This window comes from Callionymus lyra, chromosome 12, assembly GCF_982586985.1.
Source record: "Callionymus lyra chromosome 12, fCalLyr1.hap1.1, whole genome shotgun sequence".
Taxonomy (NCBI): domain Eukaryota; kingdom Metazoa; phylum Chordata; class Actinopteri; order Syngnathiformes; family Callionymidae; genus Callionymus; species Callionymus lyra.
Genome location: NC_141829.1, coordinates 22896528 through 22924483, shown reverse-complemented (window position 1 = coordinate 22924483; position 27956 = coordinate 22896528). Strand labels below are relative to the sequence as shown.

Sequence of the window (27956 nt, the reverse complement as noted above, 5' to 3'; positions counted from 1 at the left end):
CATTAACAAAAGGTAATATGTCATATTTGGAAACATTTTCTATAAGAAGATTGAGTGGCAACTGGTATTAAGTAAAGAATAATGGAGAGATTAACGTGGATTGGTTGCTAACTAATCTGCGAGTGACGACACTATGATGTGGATAATCAATGTCAACCATCATTACACACATCTTCGCTCGAGGCAACAACACGCGTCTGCAGACCTTGTGTTTCAAAGTGCAGGTGACGGTCGTCCGTTTCTCCATTCAGACAATCCGAAGGTATTAAAGGAGGATGTGGGTGTGAAAAAAAAGCTGCAGTGTGTTTCAAGCGTCCAAGGCTGAGCCGTGTGTTGTGCGAGCGTGACGTCAGCGGCGGTGCGTGGGCGCTTGCGTGGGTGAAGATGACTTCCTAATGAGGCTGCGTGGAAGCAAAGCAAGACGCTCCAACTGGACTCACAGCAAACAGAGCTGACAGAGTAAAGTCAGAAAATGGGAAACTTAGAATTTATTGCACAGACAGCGATGACAAATGGACCATATTTTATGAAGGATACACAAAAGGGCAATCATTTTTTAATGCGTTCGACCTTTTAATTTAGTGTAATCTTTTAGAAAAGAACATGTTTATCCAGTGGAAGCACGTGAATGCAACACACGTGTTTATTTTCTCTTGTAAACAGCTTTAAAGCGATGTAACAAATTTGGTATCAAATAGAACACCGGTTCAAAGGGACATGATAAAAGGGGTCAAAGTGCGCTTGTTAATAAAATGACACGAGCAGATGTGAGCGTAGGTCGCCATGATGCGTCTTTGGTACGACGGAGCACCGCCATCCTGAAGGATGCAACTCACCACGGCTTCCTCAGTAACAAACAAGTAGAAAAGATGAATTCAAAGTCTCTCGTGATCACTTTAGAGGGAATTCCGTTATTAAAATATACTGATTAGAGATGTTTCACACGCGTACGACGGACATATAGAAGGCAGGAAGTCACACGTCAAAGTTAGCATCACAACGGGGGTGTTTTTTCGGAGGGAAAAAGGCAGAAGAAAAGGCACAGAGCTTTAGAAAGTGCATTTGTCAAGAAATGACCGCTAAAGAAGTGCCCACGTACAAACACACACTTAGAAATGCACACAGGAAAGTAAAAAAAAGTCCACTTGTGTTGGCAAAGGTATTTAGGAAAAGATTAAAATACATGTTCTTTCTTGGTCATCCACAACAGCGCTAGCGTGTTAGCTCAAGTGTTTATTAGATGGCACCGGATGTGATGGTCACGCTCATGTGTTACCGTGAGTCGCTCGAGAGAAAAAAGACTTTAGAGGAGGTTTCTGTTGCCGAAGATGTTCTGAGGGTCCACGTAGTCCTTGACGGACTGGAGCATCCCCACCCCGACGTCGGAGATGGTGTCTCGCATCCATTTCTTCCGAAGTTTCCCCACTGTGAGTGACAAGGAGAGAGAGAGAGAGGGAGAGAGGGATAAACAAACAGGCAGGAAGGCGAGCGCAGGAGCGCCACGGCTGATTGCCCAGCGGGGGCCCGGAGCCGATCAATCTTGTGAGAGTGAGTGAATAAACAGAGGGTGATAAATGCTTTGATTCACGGAGGAGAAATGTTTTGCATGGCATGATTTATGGAGCTCAGCAGACTATCAAACTCATTAGGCTGCGTGTGTTCCCAGAGGAGGAGGAGGCTGCGGCGGGCCGTCCACCGCTCTCTTCCCTCCTGCCACCACTCCCCGGCAATTCCCATCCTCCCTCGTCACAGAGGAGCGAGCGGCTCCGGCTGTTCCACTGAGCAGTAACAACGGAGCAGGACGAGCAGATGACCAACGCAGGCTTGATCCGAGTGCAACGTTTGTTGACACAAAACTGAATTATGGTCGTTTGCCTCCTTGTTGAGGGTGAAAATCTAAACGCACTCTTTCACCTCAACTGAAGTAAGTAAGTAAGTAATATTTATTTATATAGCGCTTTTCGAGACCCCACAACACACAATTTCCCCACATTTTCATTGAATAATAAGTTGATCATTGACTTGTATGTGTGATTGTGTAGCTGTTGAACCACAGCAGGACATTTCTATCTACGAACAGGTCAATCATAACTCTTTTTATAATAAACACTCTTCAACTTGTACTTATTACTCTTCGTCTCAATCCCTCTCAGTAAACTTGTTGCTTCTGCAGCATTCTTGGAATATTTTCTTACCATCATCATCATCATCATCTAACAACCATTGCTAGAGATGTGTACCAGTTCCTAACATGAATTAATGGTAGTCAACAGAGAGGAATCTAACACGACCACAATTTTATATCGACCAGACTTAAAAGTGTGCAACAGCAGAAACGCGTCCATTGTAATTTGTCCGAATGTCATTTTTCTTTCTCTAATTTTTTTCATTTGTTAAGTACAATCTTTGGCGGTGGTTTCAATGTTTTAGAATCATCGATACAGAGAATGAAACCATCCCTATGTGTCAGGGTTGATCAACTTTAGGCCTTGAAGATATTTGAATCCATTCACCCATTAATGAAGAAGATGCTATAAAAGGCAGTGTTTAGGGGGAGGAGCTACAGTTTAGTAGATGTAACACAGGACTCTCAGCACAATGTTGACACACAAACTGAAGATTTAAAGACGAATAGACAGAACAATATCCGCACAAAGAGAATGCCAGAGGTATCACGATGTCTGCGCTGTCAACAAAGAGTGTAACACAAGGAGACACTCAGCCGTAGCTTTTACAATTATGTAAATATTTTTATATGCCTTTGCCTAACATTCAACGTGAAATAGTAGTCGAGTGATTGATTGACCACAGATGGATATCATTCTGAAAAACGGTCCCAATGGAAGTTTTAGTTTAAAAGAAAAGATTTACTGCAACATGCTTAAGTCAGGTTTGAAGATGGGTTTGAATATTCTTGATAGGATACACTTGAGGAGTTATGGTAACTTGCAATGTACAAATCAAACCCTGTTAGCAGGCCAGATATGGCCACTGACCCTGGTGTTTGACATGCGACATGAGTTGCAGGGTTAGGGAGTCTATCCCAGTTGTTCAGGACCAGAGACACTGAGGATAGTCTTCAAATAACCTCAGTATGTTTTCAGGATACATACACCAGAGGAACACACAGATGCACAGATACACACAAAAAAACTGCTCAGAACCTTGATCCGAACCCAAGACTATCTTCAAGCGCTTTGTGACCCTGGTCTAGAAACGGGCTTTACAAATCACCATTTCCTTTTAACCTTCTCATGAAAGACATTCAATTGGACATCACGAAGGGACACACAAAGGTTTCGGAGCTATGGACATAACGACTAAAACAACAAATGTAGGCGTTCTTGGACTTTGGCCAATAAACAAGGTAGAAATCTGGGAAGTAAAATGTGAATTGTTCTGATCTCGACTGTGTATGCCAGTGAAGACTAAATGTTTTTGGACTACATTGTAATTAACTATAGCTTAACCTTAAGTACAAAATCTCAGCTTTGTGTTTTTAAAAATAAAAAATAAAAATGCTGTGTGGCACTAAAGTGGGAGGACATGTTTATACATTTGTTTAAAGGTCACTGCACCATCTTCTAAACTGTAGGTTTGGGAAGTGTGTGGGCAGGAACATGTGCTCGACGCCGCGTAAACACAAGGAAGATAAGTGGAAGTAGAAGAGGTGATCTAGATGCAGCTGCAAGAGTGTGGCGCTCCACAGAGGGTTCCTAATGCGTCAAGCAGCGTTATCGGAGTCCAGCCAGGGATCCCAGATGGGGATCAGCCAGGAGACTCCGGAGGCCCGTCTTCTGACAAAGGAGACAGACAGCGGGGGTCACGGGGAAGGCCGATACCACATGCACCCCCAGATGGTGACAGGGAGACCAATCAGCTGCTGCACAGTAACTACAACCAGGAGCAGGCCCGCCTCTTCCTCCTCATCTCCCATCCCACGTGTCCCACCTTCGTCGCGCTCTCCTCCCAGCGAAGAGGGAAAACAGAAGGTGCCGTGACTGCATCATTGCCTCCATCACAGTGATAATTTACACATCTATCTTATCATATTCTCTTTCTTCGCTTCGCTGTTGCAATCAATCTCTCCAGGTTTGGTTCTGTGCGGCCCAGACGTGCAACAAGGTGCCGACAGTTTTTTTTTTTTTAAGTGAGACATTAAAATGAAGGGAGGAGTCATTTTTCTTCCGACGATGATTAAAAACGTTCTTCAAAACAGCTTCTCTAAAGAGGTCACGTCTTGTGAGGGACGACACTCGAGGCAGCGCGGGGGTCGAACTCCTTCAGTTTTGAAGTCAGATCAGGACTTGAAAGGAAGATTTAAGTATTGGCGCTGCGTCCCTGTGATACCACCGTGTTGGCGAAGAGGTGGGAGAGGGATAGATGGATGACTCTTCTAGTGATGGATACCCAGCAGCTGACCCAGTTAAGAGGGACGCTTCTTCTAGTGCTCATGCTTTCGGAAACAAAGAACATGTGGTCGTCAAGCCAATAGAAAGAAGGGATGAACATAAAGAGCCTTATTTTGATTTGAAGAAAAGATAGATATGATTTTAGATAGATAACACCTAAAAAAGTTATATTTAGTTTTGAAATTGTTATAAATTCAAATCAAGAATTCCACAATTTTATTTTTTCTATAATCTAAAACTGCATAAATGTAGTCAAGGGGCTAAATGTGGTCCCCAGGTTGCACCTCGTCTATGGTATAAAGTTTTACACATTGTTTTTTTTTTTTTTCCAGTTTAGGTATCCCGAAAAGTTTGGTGCGTTAATAACAACCACAAGGAAAACGTTTTTAGAAGATCTAGTTCTAGTAATTTGGCGGTGATACTTGACGGCATAACACAGTGATTCCCAACATGTGGGCCACGGTATTGCAAGGTATTGCAAGTGGGCCGCAAAATCGTTCCAAAAATGGTATCATTTCTTTTGGTAGGGTCGATGTAATTATTTAAAAATAAAAATAAAAATGTTTTAAATATTAAAACTTGTTAAGATTAAAAGGATATTAAACATTTTCAAATATTATTTTTATTATATTGTTTAGTATAATAGATGTAACAAGGACATGAGAACAGCAGGTTGGGGAGCACTGGCGTAGCATAAACAAATATATTGTAGAGTTTTTAAATGTACGGTTCAATACATGAAAACATCACATCTTTACCTAAAAATACTCTGGAATATGATGCTTGTATTCAGAAAGTAAATAAAAACTAAATATAACTTAAATAAAACCTTAGCTTCACAACTAATATTTCATTTTTATTCATCAAGCTTTTTAATAGGGATAGTGAATAGCGACTGGTTTAAAAACATGTCTTAATGAGTAATAAAACATGTTTTAAAATGACTTTTAAAAATGGTATCATTAGAAGAAACATGCATAACATGCATAACTGTTGTTTTTTACGTATTCAATAAGATCAATAAAACTACAGATAAAAAAATGGAAAAAGGCAGCAGCCTTACAATATGCCTGTCAACCTGTTTATAAGTGATTATTCTATTTTTTGTAGTCACGAAAATGAACCGTTTATAAGACCATAATCGTCATTTGTCTTGAAGTGACGGAAATATTATGTCTGGGAGAGACTGTACACGCCTAAATTCACTTACCGACGCCCACACAACACAGCGCTGACCTGCTGTGACTACAGGGCCACCAGAATGTATATTTCCTGCAGCGCCCTCCCACCTCCCCATCCTTGACTACATCTGTTTTGTTTGATACACAAAACCCAGTGAAACTAGCTCCATTTGTCAAGCGCTGATTGTGTGCAGACAAACTGGTGTGTCTGCGCCTAGATAGCGAGGCCCACTGTTATTAATCACAATTACAGAGTGGGCCTCGCACGCTGGGTGCTGCATCAATATCCCCTCCTGCGACCCCCCCTCTGTCACCTCCCCAGGCTGCTGGGGGGCGCCGGGCCACCGTTTGGAGGTCAGCGTACAGCAGGCGATAACGGCAGCATCATTTACCCTGGCCCGCTGCCTCCTTTTTATTAGCAATCTTTTAATTTTGAACCCGTCCCCGCCTTCTGGAAAAATCGCAATTTAATACCGCAGCTGATTCACGGCATACTGTTTTTGACAGGCGTGATGAATAGCCTGAAGTGATGTATGAAAACAAGCGGGCGGATGGCAATATAGATAAGGTAGCAGTTTGGTTTTGGCCGCGATGTGTACGAGAGCCGTTCCAGCAGCCGCCCCCCTCACTCGCGTTTCATTTGGTCAGCAGTGAAATGGACTAACGGGCGAGTCACAGAAGTTTGACTGCAGGAGTTTGGACGAATAAAAGGGGCGAGAGCAGATGCACGTTTGTAGCTGCAGTGAGCGTCTGGCCACAAGCTCGGAGGGACGGTGGAGAAGAAACTGTCGAGTCGTCGGCTCGATTTCCTCTCATTACAACGTCTCAACTGTGGCCGCCCTTTTGATCACACCTCCAGCGCCGTCGTTCACTTTCATATGTAGACATCAATGTGATGTGAACAGATGTAAAAGAAAAATCTCCCATTTCTCACCTCAAACCATCAAACCGTGTGTCGTCATGTTTTAGAATAAATCAATATAATCATTTGTATTTAAGGAGGCGATCAATGATGCTGCAACAATTCATTATGAAATGTAATTTACAACTCAGATAATGTCGTTTTTTTCTGAAGAATTCTCTTCACAGCACATTATGTATGTGTTGAAAAAGTCACAGTAGAAGTTCTCTTATCGTAGAACTTGAATTGTTTTGGACACCAGGATTGAAGCTTCAATGTGCTTCTAGTGAGTTGAAAAATCTGAAATTCAATGAAATATCTGGTGTGTCAACCAATCAGAGCCCAGATTTTACAGTTTTTTTTTTACAGTCCAAAGAGGTAAACTTCATTAACAAGCAGAATACATCTGAGGATTTTTTTTTTTTTTTTTTAAATACTCTCGAATTAAATAAAGAGCTAAAACTCTCAACCTGGTCTGCAATTTTCACTTCCCAATAACTTTAGACCCCCCCAGCATATCAAACTACTCTTTTTTTTTTTTTTTAATTGATATAGACGGAGGGAAGTTGTTTCGATTCTGGAAACGAGATTTCAGAACAAAGATGCAAAACAGCATGTGTCACAAAATCACATTTGGCGTGAACACAAAGTAAGGCATGTGAAGAAGAGAGTGCAGGCATGGTGGAACGGGTGGGTAAAACTGTGATGCAAGTTAAGTAAAAGGGAAGCTTTAAAATGACAATAATGGACTCTGTCATGAGGTATGTCTATAGTAAGTTTAAAGAGAATTTAAACTTAAATCTAAAAATATATATTTCAAATTGCATGTTTATACAAAAATGATTTTCAGCAGTCGGCAACAACATCCCATTGATCAAATAAAGACGCCACATTAATGTATGAGTAGAGATACTCGGCGATAAAAATGCAGATTTTTATGACTAAGATTAAGATCATTATTAGTTTAGAGATGAAGAGGTTCCTGAATAATGACATCAAGCCGACTAAAAGAGGTTTAAGATCAGTCAGGGTGGACGACTAGCTGGGAGAAGATGCTCAGAAACAACAATGTTACTCAGTTTTGATATTTCTACGATTGTTGCTTGTATTACCTCCATGGTGATGTGACAGACTTCCCCCGTTGGCAAGGATTTCTTCTCTCGCTGCATGCTGGAAAACCGAAGAAACAATCATTTACTCAATATATACTCGACATTCACAATTACAACAAAACCGTAATCCACGAAACCAACTATTAATTTCCCAGGAATAATAACAATGATCTGCTCCTGAATCACAACTTCACTGTATTTACCTATAACATTTGCACTCAAAAATTAAAGAGACCTTATCAAAGTCTGTTGGCATTAACCCTTTATATTATATAAAACTTCATATGTTTTAATACAAGTTAAGAGTCAATTTTAATTTAAAAAAACGTTTGTACCTCTACTTGTTCAAACACATGTACTGGATCACTGAGTCCTCTGTAGTTGAAGGCAAAATAAAAGTAGACGCAGGCACCGGCGTCGTACGTCTGGGTGACCCTGCGAGAGCACAACACAGTTAAACAGGCAGCAAGTATGACCTCAAGTTCAGTCCTAAACTTTATTGCTCAGCGCTTTGGCATCATGTTGTCAGAGAGCTTCATTTTCATACAATGTATTTGTGAGGTTTCAACTCCACCTCTTTTCTATTCAAAGTTTGTAGAATGTGGAGGCAGGAAGGAAGTATCGCCCCTTTAATGACATAGAATTACTGATATTAAACACTCTTTGAAGCCTTTCACTGCATTCTCTGAGGCTTCCATGCAGAAGTATTCCATTATTTAAACATATTTTCTTTTAAATGAATCCCATTGTAATTCAAAATAAATCCTTGAAATGATAAAGAACCTTTGACACATTCAAACTTTAGTTAAATCAAACGCAGCTCACGGTTCCTCAAATGAAACTTACAGGTAAAGTTTAAATATAGATGATTTAATACCATGTGGTGAGAAACTAGTTATGAAACTAGTTAACCAAAAATGTTATTATTGTAAATTATTTTCTATAGTATTACAAAGGCAATAAAAGGCCATGTTGTTACCAGATGGTTTCTTTTATCAAAGTGCTTAAATCACTAAAAGTATTTAAAAAAAGTTTTAAAAAATAATGTAATAAAATAACTGAATTAATGTAACTGGTTAGGGATAGAACTTGAACCTGTTTATGAATTAAATGGACAGAAATAGATGAATTTAGAATTTGATAAATTATTCATTGTTTGTAAATAATCATTGCAATAAAATAGTTAAATTATAAAACCAGAATTATGGAGTGCGTTAACCGAGACCTGGTTTTGTACATACACAAAGAAAAGGTTTAAGAGCATCTTGAAAGAAGGAGGTCAGTTAGTTAATAACATTTTTTAAGGTTTTTCAATATAAGAAAAATACAGATAAATTCATATTAGACATCTGACTAGTTTAAACTTTATTCTTTTTCACTTTTGTTTCCTGAAGAGAAAGTGTTCACAAGTCAAACATCCTGTAGCTAATACAAGAAAAGTATTACAATTCCCACTGAATTGTTGTTAAGATAATAATTGCCAGACTCGACAGAGGGGCAGGGAGGCGAGCCCTTGTTCATTTGACATGGCCCATCACCTGGCACAGTGACTGCTGTGGAGGTTAAATGGACAGATCAATCATGTGACAGGCTGTGGCCGAGGAATGAATGACTCGAGCATAATCAGGCCGCGTTCTAATCTCTCCTCCATCGCTGTGCAGCAGTCGTTCGGTCAGGCTCGGCTAGTTTGAGAGCTTATTCTGCAGAGTTAATACAGTTCCATTGAAGAAAGGAAACTCCTTTCATCCCCTTGTACCGATACATTTAATTATTTTATTTTAATATTGGTTCCTAGTAGTTTGAAGACAGAGTGTTTAACCTGCTTTATTTTAAGATGTTTACTCCAAGCAGGACTATTACAAAACTTCAAAATAATGAGAAGGAAAATGTTGTCTTTATCTGGCAATTATTTAACAGAATTTGATATTAGTTTCCCTTTTAATTCTCAGAAGCTTCATTTAACCTCTCGTCAAAATCCTGTAACTATACTGAAATTTACTATGAAATGTATTCAAAAACTTAAACCTTCAACCATCAATTTATTTCCATATAAAGACTATAAGATAAAGATATAAAGTGAATAATCTCATCTTGAGTACAAATCTTCCTTGAAACCATACATTTTGGCCACAGATTTCGACAAATAATCACAGGTCACATTCTTTCATGGACTGTTGCAGAAAATGATGGTGCTTGTAGAAAAAAAAAGAAAAAAGGACAGACTTCTGCTTAAGTTTTGCCTGGCGTAGTTATCAAACCTACAACCTTCTTGACGTCAGGCTGCAGCTGCAACTATATCACATGCTGTGACGTGTAGTTCTGCTTTAAGTCACAAGGTAATAACTTTTCTCTGATCAGTGACAAAGAAAACTTCATCAGTTCCAGACTGAACACTCCTTTTCAGTTATTTTCACAGGTCAGAATTTGTATCACTACCACACCAGGGTGGGACAAGAGAGCAAGGGTGAAGCTGAAAACCTCTTGCCGCTGCAATTTTAATAAAAACCACCATCAATAGAACCAGATTTGCAGCATGAATGACCGTGTTACCTGCACGAGGACAAAGGTTGAAATTGGACTCCTTTCGCTTTACACTCTCCAATGATGCGTGCTTTGACATTTCGACAAATGTCCAAAACCCTGAAAAAAAAAAGAGAAGATTTCATAGACCAGAGAGATGTATTTCAAAATCTTAAAAGATTAGCCATGTTTTATTCAAAACCTCTGGCATGATTTAGTCATTAAGGAAAGAGGAGAAAAGGGGCAGTGACTTGAACGCCAAGACTTTTGTGTTGGAGGTTACCACTGGTGAGGAAATGGCCGCCAGCATGTGCAGTCGGGTGGAGGATGGGGAGGAGGAGGAGGAGGAGGAGGAGGAGGAGGAGGAGGAGGAGGAGGAGGAGGAGGAGGAGGACGGGTAATGAGCCAAACACATGTGCTCGCCTCAGTGCCTGATCTCTTGGTCTCTCCCGTCAGGCATGTTACACAACGGGGAGCTGTGCGAGTGTGTGTGTATGTTTGTGTGTTTGTAAAATAAGGAAAACAAGTCAATATACAGAAAAACACTAGATATAAGTTAAGATGACTTATTGAGTGCACGACATCCACAAGTGTCACTAGTTTGTGTCAGTCATAGTGATAGTAGACGGTTGAGCCATGATGAATGCCAAAGACACAACAAATACGAGGAAAAAGGAGAGAGATTGAGAGGATGATGGTTTAGATCGGACTTCTTCAAATAACAGGCACTGGCTATGAGAAATACTAAGCAGCATCTCAAGAGTAAACAAGGATCCTTCGACCAGACATACCAATTGATATACATTTGTACTGCTTTACGTCCAATGCCTGCTAGCTTTTATTTAGTTGTTCTTTTAGTCATTGAAATGCCATTTGTATACTTTATCATTTCAACTGCTTCATATGTTTAGATGTCATTTATGGGGGGGATTTGCACATTATACATGGTACAAATATTTTCTTTATTATGCAAAAATAAACAAATAAAGAGGTTTAGATGAAGTGTATTTGGATCACATTGTAGAGAAAAGGTAACAGAGAATTAATAATTCTGATGTTTACCTGTCCCAAGGCACAGATGTTTCAAATGACTCCCCCATCAGATAGTAGTCCATCCCCAAATCCTACAACAAAACATAAACATGATTAGAACTTTATGGATATCACTTTTGTTGCATGTTCACTTGACTCATAGAATCAAATGGTGCAGTCAAAACAGCTGTTAACTATCTCCCTCTATTTAGCATGTCTTACATTTAGCAATGTTCATAAGCATTTGAATATGCAACAAGACTACTGTTTTAAAAAACACCTTCCTATTTTTATTCAAATTAAAGAAATTATATTATTATATTCACTGTTGTGCCCAAAATGGCTTCTTAAATTGAACCTGTTCTATAATCATGAATTGTTCTTGGGGGTCTTGGGAGGCCCTGATAAGAACCGTGACCTGCTCAAATCAAAGACCTACAGAGGTCACACTTCTGTGCTTCCAGCGCGGCTATCTGCCGCCCCACCTGTCTATCATCTCACAAGAGCAGAGCCAGAGGAGTGACCCACCCGGAGGTAAGCGATGACAAAGGTCAACATGTAGCCTCTCTGACCATTGTCCTCTCCAGCTGCCAGGCCCCTGGAACAGAGATAACGGGGTTAATATTCAACAGCTCTTGTTTTTAGCTTTGTTGGTGCGAGCGCTTCTGCTGCCTCGGAGACTGTCACTCCAACAATGTACAGATCAATGGAGCCGCGCTCCTCGCTTCGCCACAGGTCAGCCACACATCCATCACCGGCGGTGTGTAATCAAATTTTCATCTCTTGGCTGAACCAATCAGGCCGAGCTCATTAGAAAATCACTATATTGATCAGGCCAGCGCTACACTAAAAGAAAATATTCCTTGGAGGATAACACTTATCCATCAGCAGCACTTGATGTGATCGCCGATGGTGATTTATTTGATAGAACGCAATAAAGCAAAGGATGCGCCATGTACCTGACACGCTTCTTATGATTTCATCGCTGGCTATTGCCATGTTATTACTTCAGTAACCGCCCAGAACTGGAATCCTGCCAGGGTTTGATTGAGAGAATTATAGGATCAATAAATATTACAGCGATCTACGGAGCTGCAGGAATCTCATGGTTTTAAGACTGGATTTTGACTTCCAATTAAAATGAAAGAAAAATGGATTCTGTGCAAACATGAAGAAGAAAAAGCTTAAATTATAAATAAGAAAACCAAACTTGTAGATTGTAGATTTGTTCTTGAGCGATGTATCATAAACATACGTTTAAGGATCGACTCATTAAAGATGCAACCGTCTTAGGTTATCGGACAGGTTGGGAACAGGGATCTCTTTAATAGTAACAGATGATTGATTTCCACCCAAGTCATCATTGATCTGATCAATTACATTACAGCACAAGTCCCAAGATGCCTCCTCACACCCCGTTTAGTCCTGATGAGAATGACGCCTGATATTTAACTTGCAGCATCTGTTTTGAAACAGGGATATGATCAGGGGGTGTTTTACGACCTGCAGTTTCCCCAGTAGAAACTAAAACTTTCACACACTCTTGGTATGTATTTATTTATTAAAAATACTTAAATCGTAAGAGTTGTGATAATGTCATGAGAAGGACAGCAATTGCAGCTTGAATTGTGTCGGATAAAATATTTATTTACTTAAAACTTTCTTTTAATTTGCTAGCTCGGCTCCTCAGAAACACAGTTTGTCTAGTATCCTTATTCTAACCAAAAGTAATTTTGTAATTCTATATATACTTCTGGCCACAAACAAATGTATGTTTACCCAAAAGGATGTAGAAGTGTGATTTTCACCAAATAATTTCAGTTTCATCATTTTTTGGACATTTATAATATGCGTCTTATCTTATCCTAAACACTGGTACCTTTTTAGGTCAACATATTAATATGAACATTAATCTACAAGGATTTAGAGCCAACCAGCCGATGCCCTGCGTGAAACGACTGGGCAAGATAGATTTAGTTGTGAGTTTGACACGTTTGTTCCGTTGAACAAATATCTTAAACAAGTTACAAATAGAATCTAAATTTAATTAAATAATGGCAGGCAGTTTAACTTCTAAACCACGAGTTATGACTGATTTAGAGTAAAAAAAACAACAACTGCTCACATGTATAAACTAATTTATCAAACACGCACAACAACAAAAACCAAAACCAAAACTTGGTCATCTGGTACAGAAGAGTTCAATTAGAGGCCATTTTGGCTCTGATGTACTGCACACACCACGCTTTGATGTCTGGGTGATATTTGCTGTGAGCCTGAAAATGAAAGAGTCTACTAACCCAAACTTCGCAGCAATGTCATAAACTTGCTTCTCATGCTGCAGGACCTTCTCACGGTTGCCCTCGAACAGCAGGGTGGCCACACACAGGCGGTTCGGGTCAAAACCTTTGAACTGAAATACACATTCAAAAGTGAGAATTGAGAATAGGATTGTTAGGAACCCTAACTCTACCTTAGTGATGTAGAATTTCTTCAGGCCCTCCAAGAAGGAAGTGAAGATAGATGACACTTGAGGCTTCAGTGCGTGACCTGGAAAAAATACATTTTTGAGAATTGTAGGCTCACACGTGAGGCGTTACTGCTCCTTCTTGTATTCCAAAGTATGCTGAGAGGGCGAGCCAGTCCGATTTAGTTGCACTTTTCGACAAAAGGAGGAAAAATAAATGGCAACATTTGAATTACTTTATAACTGGCCAGTGGCTGTCAGCGACAGCGACCATAAATCAGGGGCTTTCTGAAGGGAAGTGGGGTTGACACAGCGATATCCGTCTTCCTCACACACACTTTTTGATTTATTCCTGATCGGACGCACAAAAGCGCCTGTGGACAAGCGAAAATGAGGGGCTGGGGCAAATGGGATGGTTATCAATCACAGCATGGAAGTCACGGGTGATGTCACAGAGACTTAACAGTTCATTTACCCCCCCTCCCCCCTCAGCTCGAGTCTCTTCATCACTTAGTGTCCTAATTGTTTCCATTCCAAATTTTGATTGCAGGTCTTTAGGTCTGTAGCAGCCATCATACTCATTAATTACATGCTCAACATCCAGAGAGGGAAAATTAACACGTTGCCATGGTTTTACTGCAGCCGAAAAAATACTGCCCAAGACTGCAACCATTTAAAATCTGACAATATAAATCTGTATGAACACGTCACTTCTCCTTACTTCACATTATTTAAAATGAGAGGAGGGACCCACAAGAAAAGGATGGTATCTTAGAGCCGTGAGTTTTGGTTATTAGAGAAAAAACCTGGTTGCATCATCTCCCATACTTAACCGCTAAGAAGTGCCTACTATGTGAAAAGTGGAAATATAGGGGAGATAATGAGATCCCTGGAGGGCTGAGGAACTTTACAGAGATCTCTGGCAATGCCAGACGCATTCCACTAGACCTCAAGGAACAACATCATAAAACTTCAATGCAACAACTACTTAATTTTGTCTAGCAGCCATTTTTCATTGTGCGTCAGTTCTGGGGCCGCATTAGTGCAGCTGCATAATGACGAGCATCCACGTTCTAAAACACCACCTAGTATTGGGAAACCCTGCATGCACAGTAAATCATCAACTTACCAAATTTAAACTGCTCATTATCCATAAGTCGAATAGATGCAGGGGCACACCTCTGTTGAAATAAAGATAGCATAGATAACAAATTAATATTAAATTACTTTTACATTTAAGCATAACTACTAAATGTCACTTTTTGACATTTCTTTTCAAGTTTTATTCTGAACAGTCCTGATTTGAGAAGCAGAACTTTCTTTCTATAGTTTTTAATGGAGGTTTTCTCTACACAATTTTAACTGAGGACCCATCCAGCAGTTATTTCCATAATGCCTAAAATAGTAAAGAATATTTTTTTTGTATAGAAATGCTTGTGCAGGTTTTGACAATAGTATTGGGTTTTTTGTGTCTCTGCACCTACACAGTTGTAACACTAGGGGGAGCCAGAAACAAACATATTCAATCTTCCATATACATAAAATCATACTTAAAAAAAACATGTGATCCACCATATTTAAATCCTTTATATTATTTGAATTAATAAATATTCAATAGGTATATATGATGGTTGATGGAGACAAAACAAGAGTTAAATACTTTAAAAAGATGAACATATTTGTCAGCTAAAACTATTGATAAGTGCTAATATATAAAATACAGGCAATTAAAATGTATCTTTATTTTTAAACATTTTGCTTTTTAATTAAAACTACTTTTTAGTCCAGCAACATTAGAAACAACAGTTTAGCACTGGTATTGGATATCTTCTGTATCAACTATACTGTTTGACCAAGAAAACGTTTAATTACTATTGTATTTTAAAACAAATGAGCTCTAGGAATTAAAAGGTCTGGCATGACGCGACTTGCCATGATGGTTTAGGACCAATGCTTTGAGTTGAACTCTTGCTTTAGGCAGCAGTGGCAACTCATTATTATTTTATAAATGTATTCAAAAGTTAGACTGAAGGGTATTTTTTTTTCTCTTTTTGGGGACAGGATTAGAAAACGTTGTTTTGACATGTCAGAAGTGATAGTATGTTTGTTGGAAATTACACAAGTTAAGTGTGTAATGTCATGAAATATTGTGTACAGCACTAGTTACCCGTTTGGCAACTTCTCTCAGACAAGCGACACCCTTCTCAAAGTTGGGGAAAACCACAGAGCCGTATTTCCGGTACTCTGGTACGGGCCGGATCTTCATTGTCACCTCAGTAACCACACCGAGGGTCCCTGTGGGGAGAAAAAGAAAAAGTATTAGTCAGTTCCCATAATTTCTTTGCCCTAACCCCGTCCTGGACCGGAACTAAAAACCACTTTACAGGGGACTGGTACATGTCCTGAGGGGGGTTGCAGTGACCTTTGTCTCAAATTTCACCTTGTGGTTCTGGTTTTATGCCACACACTGGTAGGGGGGACGTAAGATTTATCAGACAGGAACACGAAGGAAAAGAGAAAGAACCTATCAAAGGCAGTCAGCCGCACCACATATACAGGTTCACCTAAACCTCCGGCCGACCTTGTGACCCCGAAATCTGTTCATTAGTTGCTACTGCTGCCAAAGGCAAAAAAAAAAAAAAGTGCTGAAGAACGTAATAAAGCAATAGAAAAAGGAAAAAAGCAAATATTGTGATTCCATATTGCAAATGGAAAACTAATATTCTCATATTTGACTAAATAAATTAATAAATGAGCTGCAATTTGTTCACCATTGAGATGAATAGACGACTTTGAATTAAGCAGAGTTGTTACTTCGCAGTGCGTCAGTGAAACTTAAGGTTAACATATTTTTGCTGCAAATTCCATACAAACCATACCATGTGGAAAGAGGGAAACAGTGGCTTGAGTGCTATTTAAAAGGAAATCAAGATTGAAAAGATTTTACTATTAAGAATGGATTTTTTTTTTGCTATAAATTAGTAATGCTCATTTCCCACACTTGTACTGTTAGTGTCATAACTAAAGAAGATTAATCACGGTGGTGTATTCTCAAGGGAGACTTAATGTTTAGCTGCAGAGACATTCATCTTAGCAGCATAAACAAATAAATGTGCTGTACTTTGGCAAATACATTTGTTAGTGCAGCACTTTGCCCTTTTCATTGGCATAAAACCAAATAAAGTATTATATAGATATAGTAGAGCAGTACTGGTGGTGATTACCAACTGCTCTATTTAACGTGACGCGTGTATTTTGCTTTGCTCTATGATACATTAAACCATGTATTTTCAATGACATCTACGGCCACATCTCTGGCTGAAGTCGCCTTTAATGAGCCCTCAGATATGACACTGCATGTCACACGCCGCTCCCCAGTGGCCCCCTAGAAAACATGTGACTCCATTATAACGAAGAAGAACCCTGAAGCCCCTCCTACCCGAGAGGGGGGCGCCTAGAAGTGAGGGGGTAAGGGCAGAGAGATGAATGAGGCGGGGCTTGAGTGAAGGAGAGCTAACATGGAGGTAAGAAAGGCAAAGTCAGATAAACTCCTGGGAATAAACGCAATAGAAGGGACTGGTAGGGCACCGCGTATTTCTTTTATGTAGCAATCTATCCTGGACGGCATCATCTCACAAATGTAGTAAAAAGTGTGGGAAATGATGTATACTACCGAGGAGAAACAATATGAGATAATATGTAACTTGATGACAGAGAGATAAACACCTTTTTTAAATGATTCAAGAGGTGCTTTATAGTAAAATGGTTGACTCTTTATTGAACTGTTCGTTGATGCCATCTATAAAACCGTCATTGCTTTTTTGCAGTAGGATGACCCAAAGAGTATGCTGATTAAAAATGTGCTAGTATAAAAACAAAGCAAACATTAACTCAATGTAGAAACTGCTACGAGTTCACTGAGGGTGTTGGTGTTAAAGTTCAAGTTGGGGAGCTTGAGAGTTAGAAAGGGAGTGTGAAAGGGATTTTATTTATGTTAGAGACTAGTTGTTTACTGTTGTTTCACTAACTCAAAGTCTAACTCAAAACTCTTTTAAAGAAAGGTTAATTTTCAGCTGAAAACACCTGAACAACTGAATAATAAAAGTCTAGGAGTGAGTATATATTTCACATTTATCTTGGATTATTGATGTCCGTTTACACTTTTTACTATGATATAACGTTGAATAATCCATTTGTTATCAACTTAAGATAAAGAAAAAAACATAGAATCATGTTGAATAAATCAAAGAAAACAAAGATTTAACTAAAAGCGAAATTAATCAATCCAAATAACATCAGTTTATTCTTCCAGCTGAAAGTACATTTTCCAGCAAAGTCAAAAGTCACGTTTCTGTGCATTGTAGGGCGAATATAAAGTTTGGAGCCACATCTGTTTACATGATGATTCCAAGACTCTTTGAACCCCCTCATTATGCAGGGGCGCTGGCATATGGCAGTATTCTCTGTGGGTGTGCACAAGGACAGGGCACTGCAGATGTGGCTCGTTGTGAACCCCCTCAAAATGTTTTACACTATCGCTGGTTAATGTGTAAGAATGAGGCCATGAGAATCGCCCTGATGTTGCCATCATATCTAAAAGCCAGCAGAAGCTGCATTCACACGTGAGGGTGAACTTGTGTGCACACATGATTTTGAAGGAATAAAAACTGAGCAAACCTTCTGAACCCAAGATGAAGTGGTGAACGTCCGGTCCTGTGGAGACTCGGGGACCCAGACAGCTCTTTTCTATCACTCCTTGAGGAGTCACCATCTTGATGTGGACCACCTATTTAGAGAGATAAAAGAATTAACATCAAATTGAAAAAAAAGAACATTTTTGTAAATTTGATTAGTAAAGCAGTATCACATTGTTTTGAAGTGTGTCAAGTAAGTTTTATAACTGTAAATAAATAATTTATTTAAATTTCACAAACACACTATAACAATCCTTTTTTTCCAAAAGGTTGTCTATTAATAGTTTCATGGGGATTGAGGTGAGGGGCAGGGCAGGCGACCCACCAGGTCCTCGATGTTGCCATAGACATTCTTCTTCATGCCAGATGCTCTGGTTGCCACCCAGCCCCCCAGAGTGCTGAACTCCATGGAGTCAGGCTCGTGTCCTGTGCAGTACCCGCTCTCGTTGAGCTGCACAAGGAGACAAAACATAAAGTCAGGAACAGTTACTTTCAACATTAGCATTATACCAACCAATTATAAAATTACAAGATTAAATTGTGGCCTTCCATTACTTAATAATTCACAATGAAGGATAAGAGTAACAAAGTAGCCAACTTTACTAAAGAATATAACTACAAGTTAGACCATTTCAATTTTTTTTTTTTTTAATTGGATAAAAAGATTAATAGCATCACCCTGTTTGTAAAAAACAATGTTCATTTTATCTTTATTTCAATCCACTCAGTGCCTCCATCATACAGAAAAAAGCAGAGGTTATTTATGATTTTTAAAAATTGTTTATTTTACCTTTTTAATGACTAACTTGACCCATAAATGCCAAACTCCTTAACCAGGTGCCTAAAGTAATCCCTAGTCCAAGTCTAGTATACAATGTTTGGTTCAACTTTTTATTCAATTTTAACAAAATTTAAAGTTTAACACAAATTAGCATGTTTATATCATGACCTTTGATGACCGAACGGAACCTGATGAATAATAAAAACCAAGACAAAGACAACATCTAAATAGAATAATGATTAGAGGTCCAATCATATACTAATTCATTAAAATAATCTTAAATCTTGTTCAGAATTATTTCTTAGAGGAAACTCACTTTCACACTGGTTGTTTTCCGTCTTTATTTCTACATCTACCATTTCACTCATCATTAACATTGATACATAATACATTAAGTCACACAAAAAATGTGTCTTTATTGAACATTGTTTTTATTCCTTTATTTTTATTTTACTTGACTACTGAGTGACTGTAATAATTCTAACAAGTAATAGTGAATGTTGTGTACCATGTGCCGTTTAACGTTTATTGAAAGTAATACATTGTTGTTCAACTTAAGTGATAAAAAACATTTTTTGTAGTTATTATATTGACAAACACAAAATTCCTCATATAAATGAATGTGAAAGGATAACAGGTTTTCCTTGAGGACGTTAACAGTCAGACTATCCATCAAAAGTAGACAAAGCCATAAAGGATTCTGTCTTTGGGTGAACCATTAAACAGTAAAAGTTAAAAAGAAAAAGTAACAATAACGACAAGGAACTTAAAGATGCTTCACCAGAGGCCCTGCTTTTAGGATGAGGGTACAAGCAGACCTTATTTTATCACTGCCTTTTCCTAGAAGGCACTTGATAACGCGGACCCATCTGCTCCTTCGAATCGCACAGTCGAAGAAGACCCTGCTTTAAATGCGACTCACGAAATCTGCCACATCAAACGCTTGCTCCTTTTACATTTTTCTGAATTAGCTTGATGGTACCATCTGGTCCGGACTGCCACCTCGCTCACTAATCTTTCCCCTTCAGCGCTCGCCTTCTTCCTCAAACTCATTTCTGCCAAACCTCCATAAAACAGTTACCGAGGTGGTGTGATCACGAGCAGGTGAAAGGGCAGATTTGGCATTCATGTGGCACTAAGAGAGAGAGAGAGAGACTTACCAAGCGCTCCAGATCCTGACCAGTGATGCCAGCTTCCACATGGGCAGTTAGATTCTTCTCATCAATCCAGATGATGCGATGCTGGAAGATTAAACAGACAGAATGAAGAGGATTCTCCGTTCTTAAATGCATGTTCATCCTTCAAATGCACAACAATTACCTCTGCCAAGGAGGTTATGCTTTTATATACCGGTCGGTCTGTTTTAGATTTAAAAAACTGATTTAAATTGAAATTTCAGGAGGTGATGATAATGGGACTAGAATAAATGTTATGGTCTAAGTTGTTGTGACCTCATGTCTTGGCTACACTCCAACTCGCTTGTCTGATCCACAGCCTTGAGTCCTTTCAAGACTCTGGTGCTTTTCTAACTCACCGCAGAGGAGGAATGAAGACCATCATTACTGCATAATGGACTTAGCTCTCGTAACCTCTCCTTCTCAGAGATTATCGACAGAGGAAAACTTAATAAAGCAATAACTTCAAAACATGGTCATGATGAGGGACTTACTGCTCTTGGGGAGGAAAACAACATTTGAAAGATGCTAGTCAATCCGGAGAGTTTAATTTTTATATATACATGTTGTTGTTGTAAAACTGAATGAGCTGTTGTGTAACATGCTACTTGGTTAGGTTTTGTAGCTTCTAGCCTCAGAGATAATTTGTGAATATGGGCTCTGAGAAGAGAGTAACAGGCAGTTTCTCAAGGTAAAACGGTTAACATCACACTCCAAATATATGCCTTTTATTTGGGCTGCTGACCACAAGGCCGACCACGAACTGCGGGAGGTCGATGCATGCCTGCCATCAATTATTCTGTAAAGGTAATAAACTTTATGTTCCTTCCATAGTGCCTCTTTCAAAGCTACCACCGGAGCCACCTCATCTTTGACCCTTAACTCTGGAGTCTGTGGCACCAAACTTTGGCAGGCCTTCAGCTCTGGACACACTATATATCATGCTCGCGTTGGGCAGGATCAAAGTAGTGTACGGATGATATTCAACATTTTATATTCTATCAAATGGGACATATGCTCACTGTAAGTGGCCTGAATTTGCCGGATGATTAATGGCGGGTACCAAAGTATCATCATATCTAGTCCCATTGCACACTCCACCTTTAGTAATTCATATGAGGGCTGTACTAGAAACCAATTCCTTAAAATTTACTGTGAGAAATGCACCTCGCACTGAGGTGTTGTAAATTTGTCAATGTACAGCAAATATGACAGAAATCTACAGTTTAGCTTCGTCAAGATTTATAATGTCCATTTAAGTATTGGAATGCTACTTTCAAGATAATAAAATCATTTTGTAAAGAGTGTGTGAGGCCTTGAAGAAAATGGAAGTGACTGGGGAGGATGATGAAGAGAGGTTAAAGTAGAAGATTCTGATGACCCAATGACTGAAGGAGAAGATGACAGAAATGAATATAAAAATTAAAAGGGAAAAGAGGGAAGATAAAAAAGGAAACAAGGAAAAGGGAAAAAAGGATGAAAAACTAAAGATGAAAAAATTAAGAAAAGTGAAGTGAGACAGAAGAACATAAAAAAAACAGTATAAAAAGAAAGAACAAAGAAAGACATGAGAAGAAAGATGAATGAAGATTGGGATCGAAGTAAAGAAAAAAAGGAATTTAAGTAAAGAAACTAACTAAAGAAAGAAAGGTGGCAAAAGAATAAGTGACAAATGGACAATTATTAAAGAAAAAAAATGTTAATGAAGTTAAAAAAGGAACAAGGAAAGAATGGAATGAGAAAAAATGAATAAAAAGGAAGATGCAAGTTAAAAGAACATAAATATGCAGAGAGAAGGAAAGAGAACATGGAAATGAAGGAGATAGAAAGACAAAGGAATGGGGAAAAAATATTGCATGAAATTGAAATATAACACATTTACAAATGTTACCACAGAACCATGTATTAGATGAAGAAAATAGAAAAAGAAAAAGTTCTTATTATTTAAATGGGAATAAATGGAACAACTACAAATGTATGTTGACGAAAGCCTTTCCTGTGTTTTCTAACCATTTCAAGACGAGCAGCTCTCTCCAACACACATGTTTACCTACCATCTGTGAGGTATCCAGAGACACGATGGAGCGAGTTTCCTCCGGAGGACACTCCAGAGCGCTGGAGACGCTCGTCCCTCCTGGATGATGATTCAATAAAACAAGAGATTTGCTTCGTTACTCTTCGTTCTACACTTTCTGCTTCTGTGGATCAATGACGACATTAACACCAACAAGTTCTAGTTTTAGATGTTTTTAATCATCCAAAAGAGAATACAAATGTTAATAGGATTGAAATAAAACCAGCGGGTGGAACAGCATAATTCTTTTTTTTTTCAACTACAGAAAATACCCTTCCGTGTAGCGCTCCCGGAGGAATTGTATAGAACGATATTCCATTACTCACCGCCGTATGGTATTATACAAACATTGTGTTTGCAAGCCAGCTCCACAATCTTCACTACATCATCATGACAGTCTACAAAGACAAAGAGGATCATTTATAAAATTAGAGGCCATCACAGGACACGTTTTGTTTTCATTCTCAAAAATGATTTCACAATAACATTGCATAATTCTGCATATTCAATTCTTCCATCTGTGGCTGCTTTTAATTCAGGATCAGGCATTAAAACTGCCTGAATGTGTGTGTGTGTGAGGGGTGTGTGTTATGGGGTTTTACAGCCACACGCGTGTCTTTAACCAGACTTAAGTGCTGCTGCCGCATGTATAGATCACACATAGCTCCTGCTTTATCCAAGACAACACAGAAGACACATTACACAAAAGGACGTCTCCAAACGTTTTGAGTTTTGTTAATGAATGAAATCCTCGTCCACTCATATATATTTATATTTCCCATGTGTACCATCTAGATAAGCAAAGTGATGGGAGATGCAGGAAATGACGTGACATAGTTCACTCACTTGGCCACAACACCATGTCTGGAACGCGTCCAATTTTCCCTTCTCGTAGGGCGAAGATCTCGTGTAAGCAGTGGCCTAAAAGGACAGGTTGTGGATCAGACAGTTCGGAAAGAAATTAATAGTAAAGATTTTCCAAGAACACACACCGTAGCCACGATATACCCGATCCTCTGCATCCAGAGACAAGGGGATGCCTGTGCATTTAAGATCGTCTACAAAGGCCTTGTTTATGTTTGGAGGCTGCACAGCGTTGCTATTCAGTAAAGGCTGAAACAGAACAAACCGTTGTTACTTCCCCACCAGTGACAATTGGATGGGAGAGGAGAGTCACCATTGCTGGAGTTTTGTGTTGAAGACTGGTTCCAAACGTGCCCTCCATCCAGTCTTTCAGACCAGGAATGATCAACCCGCTCAGCTTGTACCTGGTTAAAGAAAGAACAGAAGAAAGAAAGACAGAATATTATTCGAATTATTCATTATTATATAAGGTGTTTGAAACTAAGCGTTTTAGACATGTACAGAAATCAGCACGGAAGAAGCAAATAAGATACACATAATAATGAATGTAACTTGACCAACTGCAACATTGTCCTTCTAGATGGCATTTATCATATTTTCTAAATTATTAAAGATATTTCCTAATTCATTTATTGCATTGTTTGTTATTTTCATTTTCAAATGAATCGAGTTATGTCTTTGTCATGTTTCAAAATGTGACCTTCGTCGTGTTTTCTTACACACGTTTTTACTCAGAAAACAGCTGCTAAGCAATATTTGTCAAACTTGAGGCCTGGGGGCCAAACCTGGGCAGCCACCTGGGCATTTTTTTGTGGCCCCCAAGAGCTATAAAGATCCATAAAAATGTAAATTATTATTAAACGTAAAATCCAGATTACCTTCAAAGCTTATACATATCACAGCCTATAAAGACTGAAGGTTAATTAAAGAAAAGACAGCAGAGTCCTTGTGTAATGCAATTATTGGTGTATTTAAAGTAAGACCGACATTGGATTCTAAGAAAATGTTTTCGTCTATAACTATCAACATGGGTCCAGGTCTCATTCTCAGAGATTCAGCAGTTTCCTTGCTCAACTTTAACTTTGTTAGGTTTCCATCTCTCTTTTAGAGAACATATGTAAACTTGAATATGGGCAGATACTGGTGAGTAAAATAATATTGATGAAATTGTATTTTTATAGCATAGAAATTAGTGTTTGAATGGTGATAAGATTCAACCAATTTTCAATTCATTTAAAAATGTATCACAAGAGTTTTAATGAAGCACCCAAACTTGTGCTGCTCTTACCAACCTGAATATTAAAATGTAAAGCTACACCATTACCACCCACGGCAAAAGGAACACGTAAGCACAAATAAAAAGCCTTTTGCTGCAATTAATGTTGAGAAGAAAGTGACACTTATTCAGCTGTCTCTAGTTGAAGTATGCGGCACAGGTTTCTCATTCAAGATTGTGTAAGCAGAAGCTGCTGTAGGTATGTTAAAATGGTAACCACACTTCAAATTAAAATCCAAGTAAATAAAAAGTAAATGTCTTAAGAGTGTGATGTGGTTGTCGTTTTATATTTCAACCACTGGGTGGCAGTAGCACCACACTGATGAGTGTAGAGGCGTCAGCTCAGTTTAAGATGAACAAATGATCAATGAACTTTCTTAAATTAAGATCTGGATGAGTCTGCCAGATAAATGATATCATACCTTTGACCAGTAAACTCCGCCTGGCCCTTTTTGTTATAGACGAATTTTGAATCACTGTAACCCCAGCCGTTCCATTTCATGACCTCCTGTCTGTGGAGGACAAAATATCATCAGTTAAAAACAGATACAGTTCATGAAAGAAGGGCTTCTTAGGACACACCCTGTGCACGAGCAGACATTTTCAGAATAAGTCTGTGTTTAAGATTCAAAGAATGTGTGGAAATCCTCAGAAGAGCGTTACTATGCAATTACTCTGCTACACATGTGAGCGGCAATTGTCTGTTTACACAGAGAACAATAGTCCTGACAGTGACCTGACTCCCTCACTCATCTCCCACGATAATATAGTTTACAGGTTATAAAGAAGAGATTTTACAGTTAACCAGTAACATATGACTCGAGTCGTCTGCCAATTCTTCATCGTGTGATCCACATAGTTAAAAAAATGTTCTGCTTTATTTATTAATCTGGAGTTTTATGTACCAACAGTTGTGTCAGTCAGAATAGACTTCTGCTTAAAAACTTGCTATTAGAGCAAATAAAATCAAGCCATTCAACATTTTTTCTTCAACTTAACAAGGTTGTGGGATTTTGCAGCTACTTTGGAAAAAAGCTGGGGGGAACCCTGGATCTCCTCCAGTATTTTTAGAGCATAGAAAGACAAACACTTCTTTATTTGTTTTTGGACGTGGGGAAAATACGTAAAAATGTACACAGGAAAGTTGAGTTTATGCTTTTGATTTGCTGAGACTCATTTAAAGGTCATTCTGGGGGAATGAAGGTCTTTTTTTCCCCATAAGCAAACCGAATTAACTTTATCGAGACTAAATGGAAACAAACTGTGAGACAAATATTAATGGAACTTTTGAGGTTTTTCATACATATGGAGTGTGAGGTTTCCCTTCCGAAAGCTATCTTGAATCTCAAATAAGATTTTATGTAATGTCCATTCTTTTGTTTTACATATAAAATACAGTTTTTATGCAATAAATCTGTGTTCCTCAAAATGCAAGCAAAACTGTTACTACAACATTTTTAGCAAGGCAGTGAAAAGGGGTATCATATGACATATGGAAGTTGGAACTATCCATGCTACGTACTTACCCTTTTATCAAAACAACATTCCTTGACTGTCTCTTGTTATGAGACAACACACAGATTAGCATAAAATAGTTTTAAGAAAGGCTGTCACTTTGCAGATAGTAACAGATGCTCTTCCTAAGAAAAGCCAAAATATGAACTTTCAACCCTTTTATTTTAAGTCTAATAAATCACTTTATTTTCTATAAATTACTGAAGAGCACCAAAAATTGGAAACAAAAACATCTACAAAATCGAATCAAAGAACGTAAAGAAAAGTAACATGGTTAGATTGATAACACACTAACACTGTTGTAATGAACCTGTCGCCACTGATTTGATTTAACAAGTGCACATTTTATTTTGTTATTGAAGAATATTTAAGGATTGTAACCAAACCAGGCTTTTAATATGTCATACGCCTAAGAAAGGTTACACTTAACGGTATTATTCTTACGTTTCCATTTGTTAAGATGTACCAATGAAGGCTCCAGAATCAGAAAGCATAAAAATATGAATTGGCTAATAACTGTACAGAGTAAAAAAACAACAACAAGGGAGCAGAGGAGCTTATAAAAAAAATCAAGAGTACACGTCTACAGTCATAGCTTACACAATATCTAACAGATTTACAGAAAAACTGCACTGACAGGTGGAAGAAATGTTGAGCAGATGAGTTAGTAATAAACAAGGATGATAAAAGAAGGAGGTGTGTAACTAACTCAGAGTTTTGGCAGATGTTTAACCCATACCTTTATAGTTACATCACCAGCAAATCTGGATTTTTTGCCCCAACCTGTTGCACCAGAGGAGGGGAAATTAACGTCTAACAATACATAATGAAGTCTTTGTTTGAAATATTAACTCAATAATGTGTTTATTTTTAGTATTCAACACTTCAAGTACTCTGGAGAAGATCATAACCCCTTTAACGGAAAAAAATAAGCATTTTTTGTGTTTGAAACTAGACTAGGCAGTTTTATCTGCACCAGGAAGTTGTAACACAGCTGGTTTCCCGTCAAGTCAATTCAAGCCATTTCTCGGAAAAGTTTCAAACTTCTGCAAAGGTTGCAGCGACCTTGGGATCAAGGTGCTTTTGGAACTCTCTGATCTTGTTCAATCATATTTTTAGCTGGTATCCGCACTAGATGTCAGCACAGAGAGCTGGAGGTTGGCGCTCACCGAGTGGAAGAGCTCATAGGTTGGAAGTCAGACCACCACTTTTCTCAGCCAACCGGATCAACTCGGGGGAAGAAAAAAAAAAACGAAACTTCCGGCAGAAATATAACTCACTGAACGCTTTGTATTCTTTTACATATTTGCCAAAGGTGTCGCAGTTATTTTTAGAACGTTTGCATAAAAACAGACTCTACATTAAACATGTTTATTCAACGTTGAATATCACTTTATCAGCAGCTACCAAGCTAACTGAGCTTATGGAACTTTTGCGAGCTTTACGCAAACTCGTCTTTTCCTTCTGAAAATATCACTACTAAGATGAAAACTGATGTTTGACTTCATTTTTAAAAGTTAAAGTTGACATTTGTGCTGGAGTGAAAGTAGCCGCGCCCACTTAAAATACAAATGCTACTCCGGTAGCTAAGTGACGTTAGCTAGCAGGCTAACTGTGTCCCCATCTTTTACTTGTACGTTCCGTCTCCACGGGTCAGGCGGAGTAAGTTAGCTGCAACAATGCTGCTGTTGTGAAGAGGACCAGACAGACGGTTCACTGTTGCTCCATCCCTGCCTCCTACCTCCTCCTGGGCACCGTCTTCTGCTCCTTGGTCGTCTGCGGGTGGCTCCCCTGGGCTTTGCACTCCACCGCAGCGACGGCGGGGTCATCCTCGCCCGTCCTCGGTACATGGCCGGTAGTGATTCCTAGTCTTTGCCCCGCGATTCTCTCCCTGTCAGGGAGCTCTCCGCCGTTGCTGCTGTCGCCGCCGGACGCCATGCTGCTTCCGTGTT

At 38.9% G+C, this 27956-nt stretch overlaps 1 protein-coding gene across 1 annotated transcript; it reads right to left on the bottom strand.

The window, feature by feature from the left end:
• Positions 1-465: 465 nt before the first annotated feature.
• On the bottom strand, positions 466-27956 carry agps (alkylglycerone phosphate synthase). The gene is made up of 20 exons (XM_087803666.1): positions 27746-27956; positions 24912-25001; positions 23527-23617; positions 23342-23462; positions 23196-23270; positions 22676-22747; positions 22330-22409; positions 20261-20341; positions 18645-18770; positions 18303-18411; positions 15793-15920; positions 14755-14806; positions 13632-13708; positions 13459-13571; positions 11687-11756; positions 11189-11250; positions 10157-10246; positions 7942-8041; positions 7607-7664; positions 466-1425 (listed from the first exon to the last, which is right to left on the bottom strand). The coding sequence occupies exons 1-20, from the start codon at positions 27940-27942 to the stop codon at positions 1304-1306; spliced, it is 1914 nt and encodes a 637-aa protein (XP_087659792.1). The 5' UTR covers positions 27943-27956; the 3' UTR covers positions 466-1303.

Coding starts and splice junctions, on each gene's coding strand:
- agps (XM_087803666.1), bottom strand. CDS start 27,942: ATGGCGTCCGGCGGCGACAGCAGCAACGGCGGAGAGCTCCCTGACAGG. Junction 22,410..22,675: donor TTGTATAATACCATACGGCG/GTGAGTAATGGA, acceptor ATCATCATCCAG/GAGGGACGAGCGTCTCCAGC. Junction 15,921..18,302: donor CTTCATCTTGGGTTCAGAAG/GTTTGCTCAGTT, acceptor TTCTCCCCACAG/GGACCCTCGGTGTGGTTACT.